This window comes from Netta rufina (genome assembly GCF_964035555.1).
Source record: "Netta rufina genome assembly, chromosome: 3".
Lineage (NCBI taxonomy): Eukaryota > Metazoa > Chordata > Aves > Anseriformes > Anatidae > Netta > Netta rufina.
The window spans coordinates 118,105,750-118,117,667 of NC_140125.1; the positions used below are offsets into that span (position 1 = coordinate 118,105,750).

General features: G+C 53.7%; 1 protein-coding gene across 1 annotated transcript; it reads right to left on the minus strand.

Moving 5' to 3' along the window:
- Window positions 1-1,921: 1,921 nt before the first annotated feature.
- MCM3 (minichromosome maintenance complex component 3) lies at window positions 1,922-10,769 on the minus strand (the record flags this gene model as incomplete). The annotated part of the gene is made up of 17 exons (XM_084283752.1): window positions 1,922-2,120; window positions 2,919-2,994; window positions 3,164-3,246; window positions 3,500-3,603; window positions 3,989-4,129; window positions 4,338-4,488; window positions 4,782-4,908; window positions 5,413-5,587; window positions 5,986-6,194; window positions 6,915-7,046; window positions 7,127-7,280; window positions 7,882-7,990; window positions 8,366-8,604; window positions 9,208-9,338; window positions 9,670-9,878; window positions 10,401-10,513; window positions 10,689-10,769. The coding sequence occupies 17 exons, from the start codon at window positions 10,767-10,769 to the stop codon at window positions 1,922-1,924; spliced, it is 2,433 nt and encodes an 810-aa protein (XP_084139878.1).
- Between the last annotated feature and the right edge of the window lie 1,149 nt (window positions 10,770-11,918).

An 11,918-nucleotide genomic window follows, 5' to 3' on the forward strand; every position in this document is an offset into this window, starting at 1 on the left:
ATGATTCTGTGACAAAGCTTGAACCCTCAAGACCTTCTTATCCAGAGCTATTTGTGAGCAGCGAGATTCCCTGGAGAGCAGGAGTGGCTTTAAAGGAATGAGAGGCATGCTAGGAATAAGGTCTTAAACTGTTTTTTTCAAACTGCTGCAAAGCTGACCTGCCAAACCCTGCACGAGGAAGCAGACATCTTACAGAATTGCTGGCTTTTGGGATTTCCTGGGGGGTTGAGGCTCATAGTTTGGATCTGTGGAACCAGGCAAGGCTAACAGCAGATTTCTATCATCTCTGTTTACTGAATTTTTATCTACGACTGCACGTCTCCTGCTGCTGAGGGTGCTCAGTTGAAAGCACATCCTTGTTCATGCACAAGTTGGTAAGAAAACCACATCTACCTCCAGCAAAAGGTGTCTGGGTACATTCATCAGCCACCCACCCCCAAGGCAGCTCTGCAAAGTCATGGTCCACCAAGGTGCCTACAGAGGCAGGGTGGTGGGGAGATGTGTCCCAACCCATCCCTGAGCTCAGTCAGCAGCAGCCTGAAGGCTTTTTATAGCAAATCACGTGAGAAACGGTTATCTGGATGCATTTTATTATTCGGGGTGATGATACTTATGGTGTCACTGACACAGAAATGAAGGCACAGGAACCACGCAGATGCCCTGAGAAGGGCAAGGACATCAGGACAAGCCTGTGGTGCTCAGGGCCTTCTCCAAAACCTAACCTCAAATTCACCAAGACAAAGTTTAAAGAAAAAAAAAATAAAAAATGTTAAAATCCCAAACAGCTCTGATCACAGAGACAGGTTTCACCACATGTTCAGCTTTTCTTGAAAGCCTGGCCATGGAAGCATGCTGGTTTCTAGGAATATCCCATCTCCAGGAATTCGTCTCCTAGACATTCCCAGAAAATCACACAAGTTGCCCATGGGCAAGGGAAGGCTTTCATGGTTCAGTGTGGTCATCTTCCATGGGACTCAGGAAGTGTTGCAGCAACACAGCCTCAGGGATGTACAGAGGACGTAGGATCCCAGGCCCCAGAAGTGCTTCTTAAACCCCTGACCTTTCTTAGCTACAGGTTTCCTCCTATTTTACATTCATACAAGAGCCACCCCAGACTAGAGAATGGCTGGAGACCTAAATCCATGCGTACTGGGGGCACAGCTGAGCAACTCAGAGCACCCCAGGTCCTTCCCATCAACTCCGGGCTAAAAATCCCAGTAGGGCTGCAAAATCCAGCAATGGACCTGACCGTGAAAAAAGTGGGGGGAAAAAAGCTTCGCTATTAATAGTGAGTTTCCACATTGCTTCTTACCATCACTGCTATCGTATATTGGATTACTAAACCCACTTTTTTTTATTCAAAGGCTGAAACCATTACCACCAAACTGTGGAACTTGCACATGGTTACACTGAGAGGGAAAAAAACATATTTTTTAATTAAATGATAACAGAAAAAAAAGGAGGTGAAAAGGCTCCTTCAAGTCTGAGAAGTCCATGTTAGAGTAAAAATATAAAAAAGGATGATTTACATGGGCAAAAGCCCATGGGAGCCCTGCACTAAACCAAACTGGCCTTGAGTAAAATCAGCCTGAGCTCCCCAGCTTGCATAACCAAGACCAAAGCTAAAAACACTTTAAAAACATCAGTAATGTGCACATAAATTCTTCCTTTTGGCTACTTGCAAAACCAAACCTCTTTCCAAATACTCCAGCAGCTCAGAGGTGGCGTGTCAGAGAGCTTTCAAAGTTTCCTGGCTTTTTGGTGCCAGCAATGCACAGCGAGGAACGACTAAAGTGCACAGGCTCAAGCTCCCCGAAGTTCAGCTCAGCCAGATGAAGCATTCAGGAGGGCGATGAAGGTAAATTACAAAGAGTCTTCAGGCTAAAAGTCCATGAGAACTCGGGTTCTTCCGCCTCGAGGCTCAAATTAAGAAGATGATGTCATCGGACACCATGATCTGGTTGTCATCTTGCATGTGGGCCAAGGCCAGCTTCACCTCAGGCAGCGAGAAGGGCTCGGGGTTGTCGCGGTTGATGGACTCCATCACGCTCTTCAGGCCCACGGACTGGGCATGGGAAGCTTTGAAGACCTCCAGGAGCGCAGCCTTGAATGCTTTCAACCTAGGTGAGAAGTAATCCCCATCAGAGACCAAACACAAGCTCTTCTTCTCCCTTCCCAGCCAAGAATATCGCAGCCCTCGACCATCCCAGAAGATGACTGAGAAGAAAAGCCAAAACCAGAGCTGGGAGCACCCACCAGAAGCCTGCTTCAGAGCTCTGGGTATGCCCCCAGAGCTGCTGCACCCACCCCACGTCTCCAGCCCATGGATACCAGCTCCAGGCCTGGGGCTGACCCAGCCCTGCCTCCTCCTGCGCCCTCTCTGCACCCACTCATCCACATCCAGCTCCAGCATCTGGCTGCAGTCACCACCTGAGGCATGGTGTTATTAAGCAGAGCACCCTTTAGTCCAGCTGAGATGTCCCCTGGCTGAAATTCAGCTCTCCAGGATAGAAACCAACGTTTTGGACAAGAGATTGGACCCAACAGCTCAGGTCTAAGCAGCATCAGAGCCTAAGCAGCAGCCTCGTGACTGCAGGGAAGAAGGGAGCTGACTCTGCTCACACCCCAGACAAAAGGCAGCAGCCCCAAGTATTGAGAGCTGTAATTACCAGCACCTCAGGAGGCACTGAACAGAAATCCCCTCTCCAAATCTAACTCAGGCTGCCCCTGCTTGGCTCACACAGCTGGGAAGATGCCACCATGCAACCCTACAACATGCTCACAGCTTTCTGCAGCAAAAAACCCTCCCACACCTGAGCTTTATGGGTATCAAAGCAGGAAAGGCCCAACCAGCTCATCCCTCCACGACTCTGGCAGGACAAACACCTCCTCCTGCTGCTTCTCCAGCCCCCACTCACCTCGGATCAGCCAGCTCCGGCTTCTTTGCATCGCCAGAGGCCGAGGCTTCGGGTGTCTTGGGTGTATGTGCCTGGACTGGAGGAGGAAGAGGAGTTACCTTCAGCCTGCCTGGCGCCCAAAGAGCCAGAGAGCCAAAGCACGAGCTGCAGCAACCAAACCAGGCTGTGCTCGGCCTCTCTGGATGGGGTGGGTGAACCCAAACTCCCAGGAGATACCACACACCAACAAAACCCCACCGACTCACCCTCCGGCATCTCCTGCTCAGCGTCGCTGAAGTCATAGGGGTCATAGGACTCCTCCTGGCCCTCCGTGCGTGCCTTCTTCCTCCTGGGTGAGGGAAGAGGAGGTCACCCCCGATCCAGCCCAAGCACACACCTCAGAAGACCCCCTCAGAGCTCTTTCAGGACCACACGGGGTAGTTGTGGCCTGCGGGTAAGCCCAGGGCTCATCCACCACCCCCTAGCCACAAAAGTTGAGTTTTAGGGCTGTCACCAGTGGCTCCCCTATTACAAGTTTGGGCCAAATGATCTGCTGGGTTTAACGAAACGGGGAGTATTTCCCCAAGGCCTGCCGTAACTACCTTTGCTTCCTGCCCTCCTCCTTGGGCTGTGTCTCCTCGTCCTCCTTCTCGGTCTCCGAGTCATCCTCCACCTGTTTTTTGCGCTTCTTCTCCTTCTCCAGCACCTGCACAAGGGTGGCAGGCAGTTCTCAGCCCCCTTTCAAGGTGAGCAGGATCCCCCCCATCTCTCTTCCCTCCAAGAGCTTCACCCCGTTTGCTCCCAATGCAAACCTGCCCCCTACAAGACCCTCCCGAGCTTCATCCATCCACGCAGACCTGCTGTGAGTTTTGGGGCTCACCAACCTCCCCCAACGCCTTATTCCGCATTCCCAAAGCCTTCTGCGGATATTTTTGGGGTCTCTCAGCACTGCATGCCAAGATGCATCCTTCCCAACCAGGCAGATGGACACCAGCCCCACGTGCTCAGCCTGCACTCGCTGACCACCCAAATCTGCCCCTTTTAATGACCCCTGCGGGACCCCACAGCCACTGAGGGACGCCTTCCCCCACCTTTTTGAAGTAGGCAAACTGCACCAGCTCCAGAGCCGCCTCTGCGTCCTGCAGGTCGACCGTCTTGTTCATCCTGGCCTTGGCATGGGCCGTGGAGAGGCGGATCAGGGTCTCCAAAGTACGGGCTGTCACTGGGGAGGTCTGGGGTGAAAAAAGAAGTGGTGGTGAGACAGCAGAACCCATAAGGCTGTGTCCCCCTAACGCAGCATCTGATTATCCCGTTTTACAACCCCAAAAGGGTCGCATCCAGATGAACTTCACCAGTCTCTTCCACTTCTGTGATCCGAGGTGGAAAAGACCCGTAAGGGGAGAGGTTTCCCTGCTCCTGGCACGAGTAGAGGGAGCTCACCCTGGCGATGTCCGAGCTCATCTGGTTCTGGCTGCGCAGGCGGGAGTACTCCTCCGCTATGTAGTTCGCTGACTCCTGGGTCAAAACGGGCTTAATCATCTTGGCTACGTGGATGTACTTCCTCATGAACTCCATGCTGACAATCTTCTCCCTGTGGGACACAAACACACACCCGTGTCCTTCAGGAGAGCAGAGGGGACGAGCAAAGGGTGCGTGCAGAAGCAAGGCTGCATCCAAGGAGGGCACTGCCCTTCATGAGCATCCAGACACGTGGAAAATTCAGCTCCAGATGTTCCCCATCACCCGCCTCACCATCAGCAACCACCTCCAGCAACCCTGTCCCCAGGGGTAAGCCACCAGCAGGGTGCTGCAGCCAAACCCGTAGCGTTTTGGCATTGACTTGTCACCCCCAGAGAGCTACGGGGGCACGGGACAGGGACTCACTTGCGGCGATTGGGGCCATGCAGGAGGTCGTCGTGCTTCTCGTACACTTGGAGCTCCTGCTCCTCCTCTTGTGCAAAGTCAGGGTCATCTGTAGCCAGGATCTCCACGGCGCTGCCCAGGGGCATGGCTGGAGGGGAAGGTTCCCAAAAACAGAGTTTTAGCTTCCCACAGCCAGAAGCCACCAACTAGTAGCACTCTGCAAAACCAGACACTGAACCCAAAATGCTGCCAACATGTGACAGGGCTGAGAGGACAGCCACGAGTCTGGGGTAGAAAAGTTCACCAAGGACTTAGAGCAACACGGTGCTGCTCTTCTGCTCTCCATCTCAAGACAAACTCAACCCAGCAGCTCTTCTCCTGGTGCTCCCACCCAGAGAAGCTTGGGTTGTGCCTCAACACAAGGAGCCCAACTACCTCCTCCCCCATCCCCTGAGCCACACCATCCAAGACAAAGATGGGCACCAGCTAGAGGAGGGATGGACGCTCTTTTCCTCAAGGTCACAGCAAAGAAATGACCAAGATCCCATTGAGGACAAGGGTCCAGTCTCTTCTTGCCCCAAGCAAAAGAGAAGCAACCACAGGCAGAGAAACCCCGTAACTTCTGGGCTCACACACGGCAGGAGAAACTCACCGTCCCCGTCCTGCTCGTTGGGGTTGCGGTAGCGGTGCATCCGCAGGACGTGGTCCGAGATCTCCCTGTCCTGCTCGGGGTCCATCTGGTCCAGCACGATGAAGAGCAGGTCGAAGCGGGAGAGCAAGGAGTCCTGCAGGCCGATGTTCTCCATGGGCGTCTTGTACTGGTCGTACTGCAGGAGGTTGAAATGAGAAGATGAAATAAGGTTGTGAGACTCTCACAACCCAGACAGCTGAACACTGAAGACACCACGCTAACCCCAGCCTGCTGCAGCACTAAGGCTGCTTTTCCCCATCCATGCAGATGTGTATAGCTCTCCCTTGCAAGAAGATCTCCTATTTTTTGTGATCCTAGATCAAACACCAAGCCTGGAGGTGAAGCAAGACACCCAGGCACCCGAGCTGGGCTGAAAAACCCCACAACCCCCCAGGAGATCCAAGCAAACAAATTCTCAGCCCCAAGCACCCCAGTCCCCCTCCCAACCACATCTCCATTTCTGGGAGACCTTTGAGGTTTCGCCAGCTGCCTCCTCTACAAAAACAGCCCCCAGCAGCCTTCCCCAGCACTCACCCGGCCGTAGACGGGGTTGGCGGCCGCCAGGACGCTGCAGCGGGAGTTGAGGCGAGCGTGCATGCCGGCCTTGGCGATGGTGACGCGGCCCTGCTCCATCACCTCGTGTATGGCCGTGCGGTCGATGTCGGACATCTTGTCGAACTCGTCGATGCACACCACGCCCCGGTCTGCCAGCACCATGGCCCCTGCTTCCAGGCGCCGCTCGCCTTGGGGGTGAGGGAGAAAAAAAGGGGTCAGGACACGGCGGATGAGAAGGAAGCCCCCAAGGAAGAAGGCGAGCCCCAAGCCAGCCCCCACAGGGGGTACGCCTGGTAGAACAGGAGACCACCACCCACCAGAGGTGGGGAAGACACCCCTAAAACATCGTTATCATTGCCCTCAATCATCTGGACAAATCAGGTCCTGCAAATGCCACCGCAGAGAGGACAAGTCTTACGAGGAGCGGCTGAGGGAGCTGGGCTTGTTCAGCCTGGAGAAAAGGAGGCTCAGGGGTGACCTTATCGCTCTCTATAGGCACATTAAAGGAGGCTGTAGCGAGGTGGGGGTTGGCCTGTTCTCCCACGTGCCTGGTGACAGGACGAGGGGGAATGGGCTTAAGTTGCGCCAGGGGAGTTTTAGGTTAGATGTTAGGAAGAACTTCTTTACCGAAAGGGTTGTGAGGCATTGGAACAGACTGCCCAGGGAAGTGGTGGAGTCACCATCCCTGGAAGTCTTTAAAAGACGTTTAGATGTAGAGCTTAGGGATATGGTTTAGTGGGGACTGTTAGTGTTAGGTCAGAGGTTGGACTCGGTGATCTTGGAGGTCTCTTCCAACCTAGAAATTCTGTGATTCTGTGAAACAGCAGGCGTGGACCTTGTAGAATCCCTCCCGGGTATTAACCAGCATCCCTCCACCGGTTCCCACTGGGAACCAGCCCGTTCCTTACCAGTTTCTTGGTCAGTGGTGATGGCAGCAGTCAGGCCGACGCCGGAGGAGCCCCTGCCGGTGGTGGCAATGGCGCGGGGCGCAGTGCACAGCACATAGCGCAGCAGCTGGGACTTGGCGACAGAAGGGTCTCCTGAAAAGGGGAAGATCTATCAGCAACCACCACCTCCATCCCACGAAACCTGCTTCAGCCTCTCCTCTGCCCAGCCAGACCTATCAGCAAGATGTTGATGTCTCCTCGGATGCGGCTCCCGTTCTCCAGGATTTTCTCCACCCCTCCCAGCAGCATGCAGAGGATGGCCTTCTTGATGAACTCATGCCCATGGATGCTGGGTGCCAGGGACCTTGCCAGCTGGTCAAAGATATCCTAGGGCAGAAGAGGCAAGGCACAGCCCGTAAGACGCACTGTAGCAATTAAGAACAAGGAGCAATTCTTCACAAGTGCATTTCAGCACAAAAAAATGAGATTATTCCTATCGCAGAGCCACACTAGAAAAATACTCCAACATTATTCTGTTAAGAAATCTTTATCAATGTGGTTTTGAAGTCCTAGACCATCCAGCAAGCACTAGAAGCAGCAAACCCCATGAGAATAAGGTTTTATCCTTTCCACACTATAACGCAAAGAGCTGAACAGAGGACCAGGCTGGGGCTGACCCCATTCCCTCCCTAGCCCAAGGAGTGGAATTTTGCTGTGTTCCCTTTCAGAGATCCACGCCGTCACCTCATTCTGTTCTTGGGTTTGAGGAGGGAAGATGGAATTCTTCTACAGAGGAACTTTTCCGGCAATCAGCTAGCAGAGTCAGGGCACAGCCAGATCTCCATCTCAACAGCTATGCACAGCAGAGCTGCCAGCAAGCTTTGCTACAGAAGCAGCAACAATAAAAATCTAACAGGAATTGGCAAAAATCTAGGCAGAAACGCAAAGAAAGCAAGTGGAAAATCGTAGAAGGCAGACAAATCAATACCTTGGATCGACTCTTGCTGAACCTCTTGATCTTGGCCACATCAGTAGCAGAGTAGAGAGGCCGAGCGTCTTTGCTCATCTGCTTCACGTGGCAGGCAATGAGGATAGTCCTGGGAACGTGGCAAAGCCCTGGTCACACACCTGCAAACCTCACCAAGCCCATGCCACAGCAACAACACGGCAGAAGCTTCCATGGGATCATCTTTGGCTCTAGGAAGTCCTAGAGAGGGATGGGAAGCTCCGAGAGCTGTAATCCCTCTGTCTGCCTGCACTGCTCCATCCGTGGAGCATCTTTAAGAGCTCCCAGCCCACCCTGTGGGCATCTGGAGCTCACAACTCGACACTGATCCCAAGGAGCAAACCATTTCCAAGTGATTTAAGCCAACTCTCAACTCAAGTGATTTAACTCAGCTCTCTGGTGGCCACCTGCCTGCCCTAAACCTCCTCCTCCAGCGATGTGACCCTGCTAAAAATGGGATGCTCACCTGAAGGTCCCCGAGGTGTAACCACCTTTCTTTCCCGGCAGGCAGCGGTACGTCCCCACCACCTGGATGCGGTCCCCGGGCTTCACCTTGTCCACCAGGTCGTCGTCCAGAATGACGTCCACCGAGCGCGGGAGCTGCCCTGCCGGGGCCTTCTCAGGCATCTCCTGGATGGTGATGGTCTGGTGGTCCTTGTAGACCGAGAGGCCAAACTCTGTCTCCAGGGGGTTGTTCTCTTCATCCTTAAGGAGGAAGTAAAAGGATTAGCAACTTTTTTTGGGAGCACAGGGAAAAGGGACTGCATCACCCAGCACACAGAAGACTACTGCAAGTTGTTGCCAGAGCCTGGGGGTCACCAGCTCCCCAGATCTAACCCTGCTGGTCCATTAAGTCCCTCCAAACCCTGTCCCTAGCACATGTGGTGGTAACACATCATCCATGCAGAAGGTGTGGGCAATGTGGACAATGCTCAGGTCATCTTTTTCCTTCCTCCATTCCCGCTCTGCCCGAGGGTCCGTGTACCCTCTCCAGGGCAGCACTGACATGCTCACGGGTCCCAGAAGACACAAAACTGGCTGACATCAGACCAAGAAGCCAGCTGAGCATCCTACAGCAGAACCAAAATCATAATTGACATTTGCTAGTTAGTCTGCTGACCAACAAAAACCTTTGTCATCTGTTCCTAGCAATTTTCTCAAGCCATCACACCTCACATGTGATGTGTCCTCCCTGTACTCCGTGGCCACATTAGATGAAGAAGCCCAAAGGCATCTGAGACCCTCGGCTCAGAGCTGGTATGTTCTCCCCAGAGGAAGCTGCTGACACTTCCCACGAGGCCACCTCACCTTTGTAGGGTAGACAGAGCTGGATGGGAAAGCATCCAGGGACGTCAGGTCCGTGTAGCGGCGCTCGATGGTCTTCTTGGTCGCGGGGCAGTAGTGGACGCTGCGGACGACCTTGGGACGAACCAGAGAGCCTGGGTTGGGAAGGAAGAAAGGTTAGGGGCAGGAAAATCCCACCTGGCTGTCAGCAGGCAGTGCCCAACGGGGTTGCCACCACTTGGGACACGACCTCTGGCACCCAGGGTCTGGTTTGTGCCAGGATTTGCTGAGTTCATACCACAAAGATCACCCCAACATCCAGATCTTCTCCAAGTCCCCTGTCCCCCTCACACATGGTGGACTCCCTGTGGACAACCCCTCCAAACCTGGTGGTAGAAGCCCTCCAAACCCCTCCACAGCAAACACCTCGACCTCCTCAGCCCACACAGCTACACCACCTGCACCCGGACAAGTCCCCGGGCTCACATTTTGTCACGATGCCCTCCACGCACACGATGCAGCTCAGGAAGCAGGCGGTCAGCGTCCGCGGCGAGACGTGCTTGGAGCCAAAGCTGCCCTCCAGCCCGATGTAGAAGTCCTCGTACTGCTTGGCATAGGTGGCGTCGACGGAGGCTACGAAATCCTTCAGAGCACGCTGGAAGGCGACGAGCTCCTCGAAGGCGTTGTTCAAAAGCCTGCAACAGAGGGAGAGGATGACCAGGAGCTGTAGGTATGCTGGCAGCCCCCTTCTGCCTTCCTCCACGTGCAGCTCTGGCAAAGCACTCAAAGCTCTTCCAGGTGCCTCCACGCACTCAACATTTACTGAGAATGTGAGGCAAAAACAACCTAAGCTCCTAGCCACCACCAGCCAAGAGCTGAAAAATAATCAATCCTATCTGAAAGACTTCTGAAAAAGAATCAGTCGTATCTGAAAGACTTCACGTGTACTTAAACAGACCCGCAAGCTCACTCAAGAATGCCCCAAAATTGTAGAAACGGGATGATTTGCATCATGCAAGCAACTGCTGCTTGCTACAAAGTCTTTCTGCCAAATGAATGAGCGGCGAGCTCAGAAGGGATGGATGTGACGGGGAAGGAGAAGGCCCTTCCACTTTTCCAGGGGCCCCTAAATCCCTGTGGAGCACAGGACGGGGTCTGGCCCTTCTTGGCCAAACCGCAGGGACCCGCAATGCCACGGGGTGCCCGGCCCCACGCACCGGCTGGCTCTCTTCTCGTTCTTCCGCCGCAGGTCGTTGATGCTGACCAGGAGGCGGTACTGGTTCTCACTGATCATGTCGCGCACCTTGCTGTGATAAACCCCTTGGTCTTCCTGCGGGAGGAAAAAAAAAAAAAAAACACCAAAACCCCAAAAAATACAGGTTTGCATCAGTTGTGCTGAACAGAAGATGATGGGGGGGGAGAGGAGGGAAGGGGGTAATCCTCACCGCCGGGAGGAAGGGATGCAACACCCCATCCCCCCCATCCCAAAGCACCCCCCCCCTCACCTCATCGTCCAAAAAATCGAGGTAATCGCGCTGCGCCTCCCGCAGCTCCGCATCCTCCAGCCCTCCCGCCGGCGCCGCCATGCTGCTGCTGCTGTTGCTGCTGCTGGGGGCCGCCGCCTCCGGTACCGTAAGGTGAAGAAGAAGCCGGAGGAACCGGTAAAAATGGGGGGAAATCGGTAAAAAGCGAAAGGCACCGGCTAGGACCCGGTACAGGCCCCAAAGCGCAGCGCAGCCGCCGCGCGCCCCGCTTGGCGCCAAACCCGGGAGGTTTCCCGCCAGCTGCCGGGCGCCAGCCAATGGGAGCGCAGAGGGAGGGCGCGGGAGTTTGACGCGCCAAAGCGCCAGCCAATCAGCGGCCAGAAAGGGGCGGGCGGGGGCGCGCTTTGGGCTGCCGGCGGGGGCTGAGGCGGCTGGGGGCGGGGATCGGGGATCCGGGTTCCACGATTTGGGATCAGGGATCACACAAATTGATATTTTGGGAACAGGGATCACGCAAATTGATATTTTTGGAGGAAAATACCAATTTCTTCTTTTATTATCTTTTTTTTTTTTTTTTTTTTTTTTTTACTTTGTGTCTCCGGAAAGCCCCGTTTCTGGGTGTTTTCGCCCCAAAACGTGCCGGCTGGGTGTTTCTTTCCCCTGATTTTAGTTGTGGATGACATTTTCTTGGGCTTGCTCTTTTCTTTTTTTTGAAGGTTTTGGAGCCAGGGGTCAACGCAGAGACCCCTCTGTGCACAGGAACCCACTGACACCCCTTCAAAAGGAACGTATTACATATATGATATATATTACCCCCTAAAATTTATTATAATATAACCCCCTAAGAATAATTAATCCAAACCGTGATCAAAAATAAACAAGAAAAAAAATGGAAAAGCTGGGAAAAGTCAACGTGTCACAGCAGGCACCCCACCCAGGCTGAGTCCCCAGGTGCTGTTTTAGCCAGAACCAACTTTTTGGAGTCTGCTGATAAATACTGACCTGGGACAGAGGCTTTCTCTGCAATTCTGTGACCTGCAGGAGATGCTGGAAGCAGTTCCTGCCCCATTTCTCCTTTTCCTTTCACTTATCTGCACCCGATCCCTCTAAAATGACAGGGAATATTATTATTAACCAACGTCGCTAGTTTAGGACATGCATTGCGCAAGTCCTCCTGGAGATGTGTCCCATTTCTGCAAGTTATTGTTTGTTCTTTTTTTTCATGTTTTGCATCAGAGTGGAAGCTCAGAT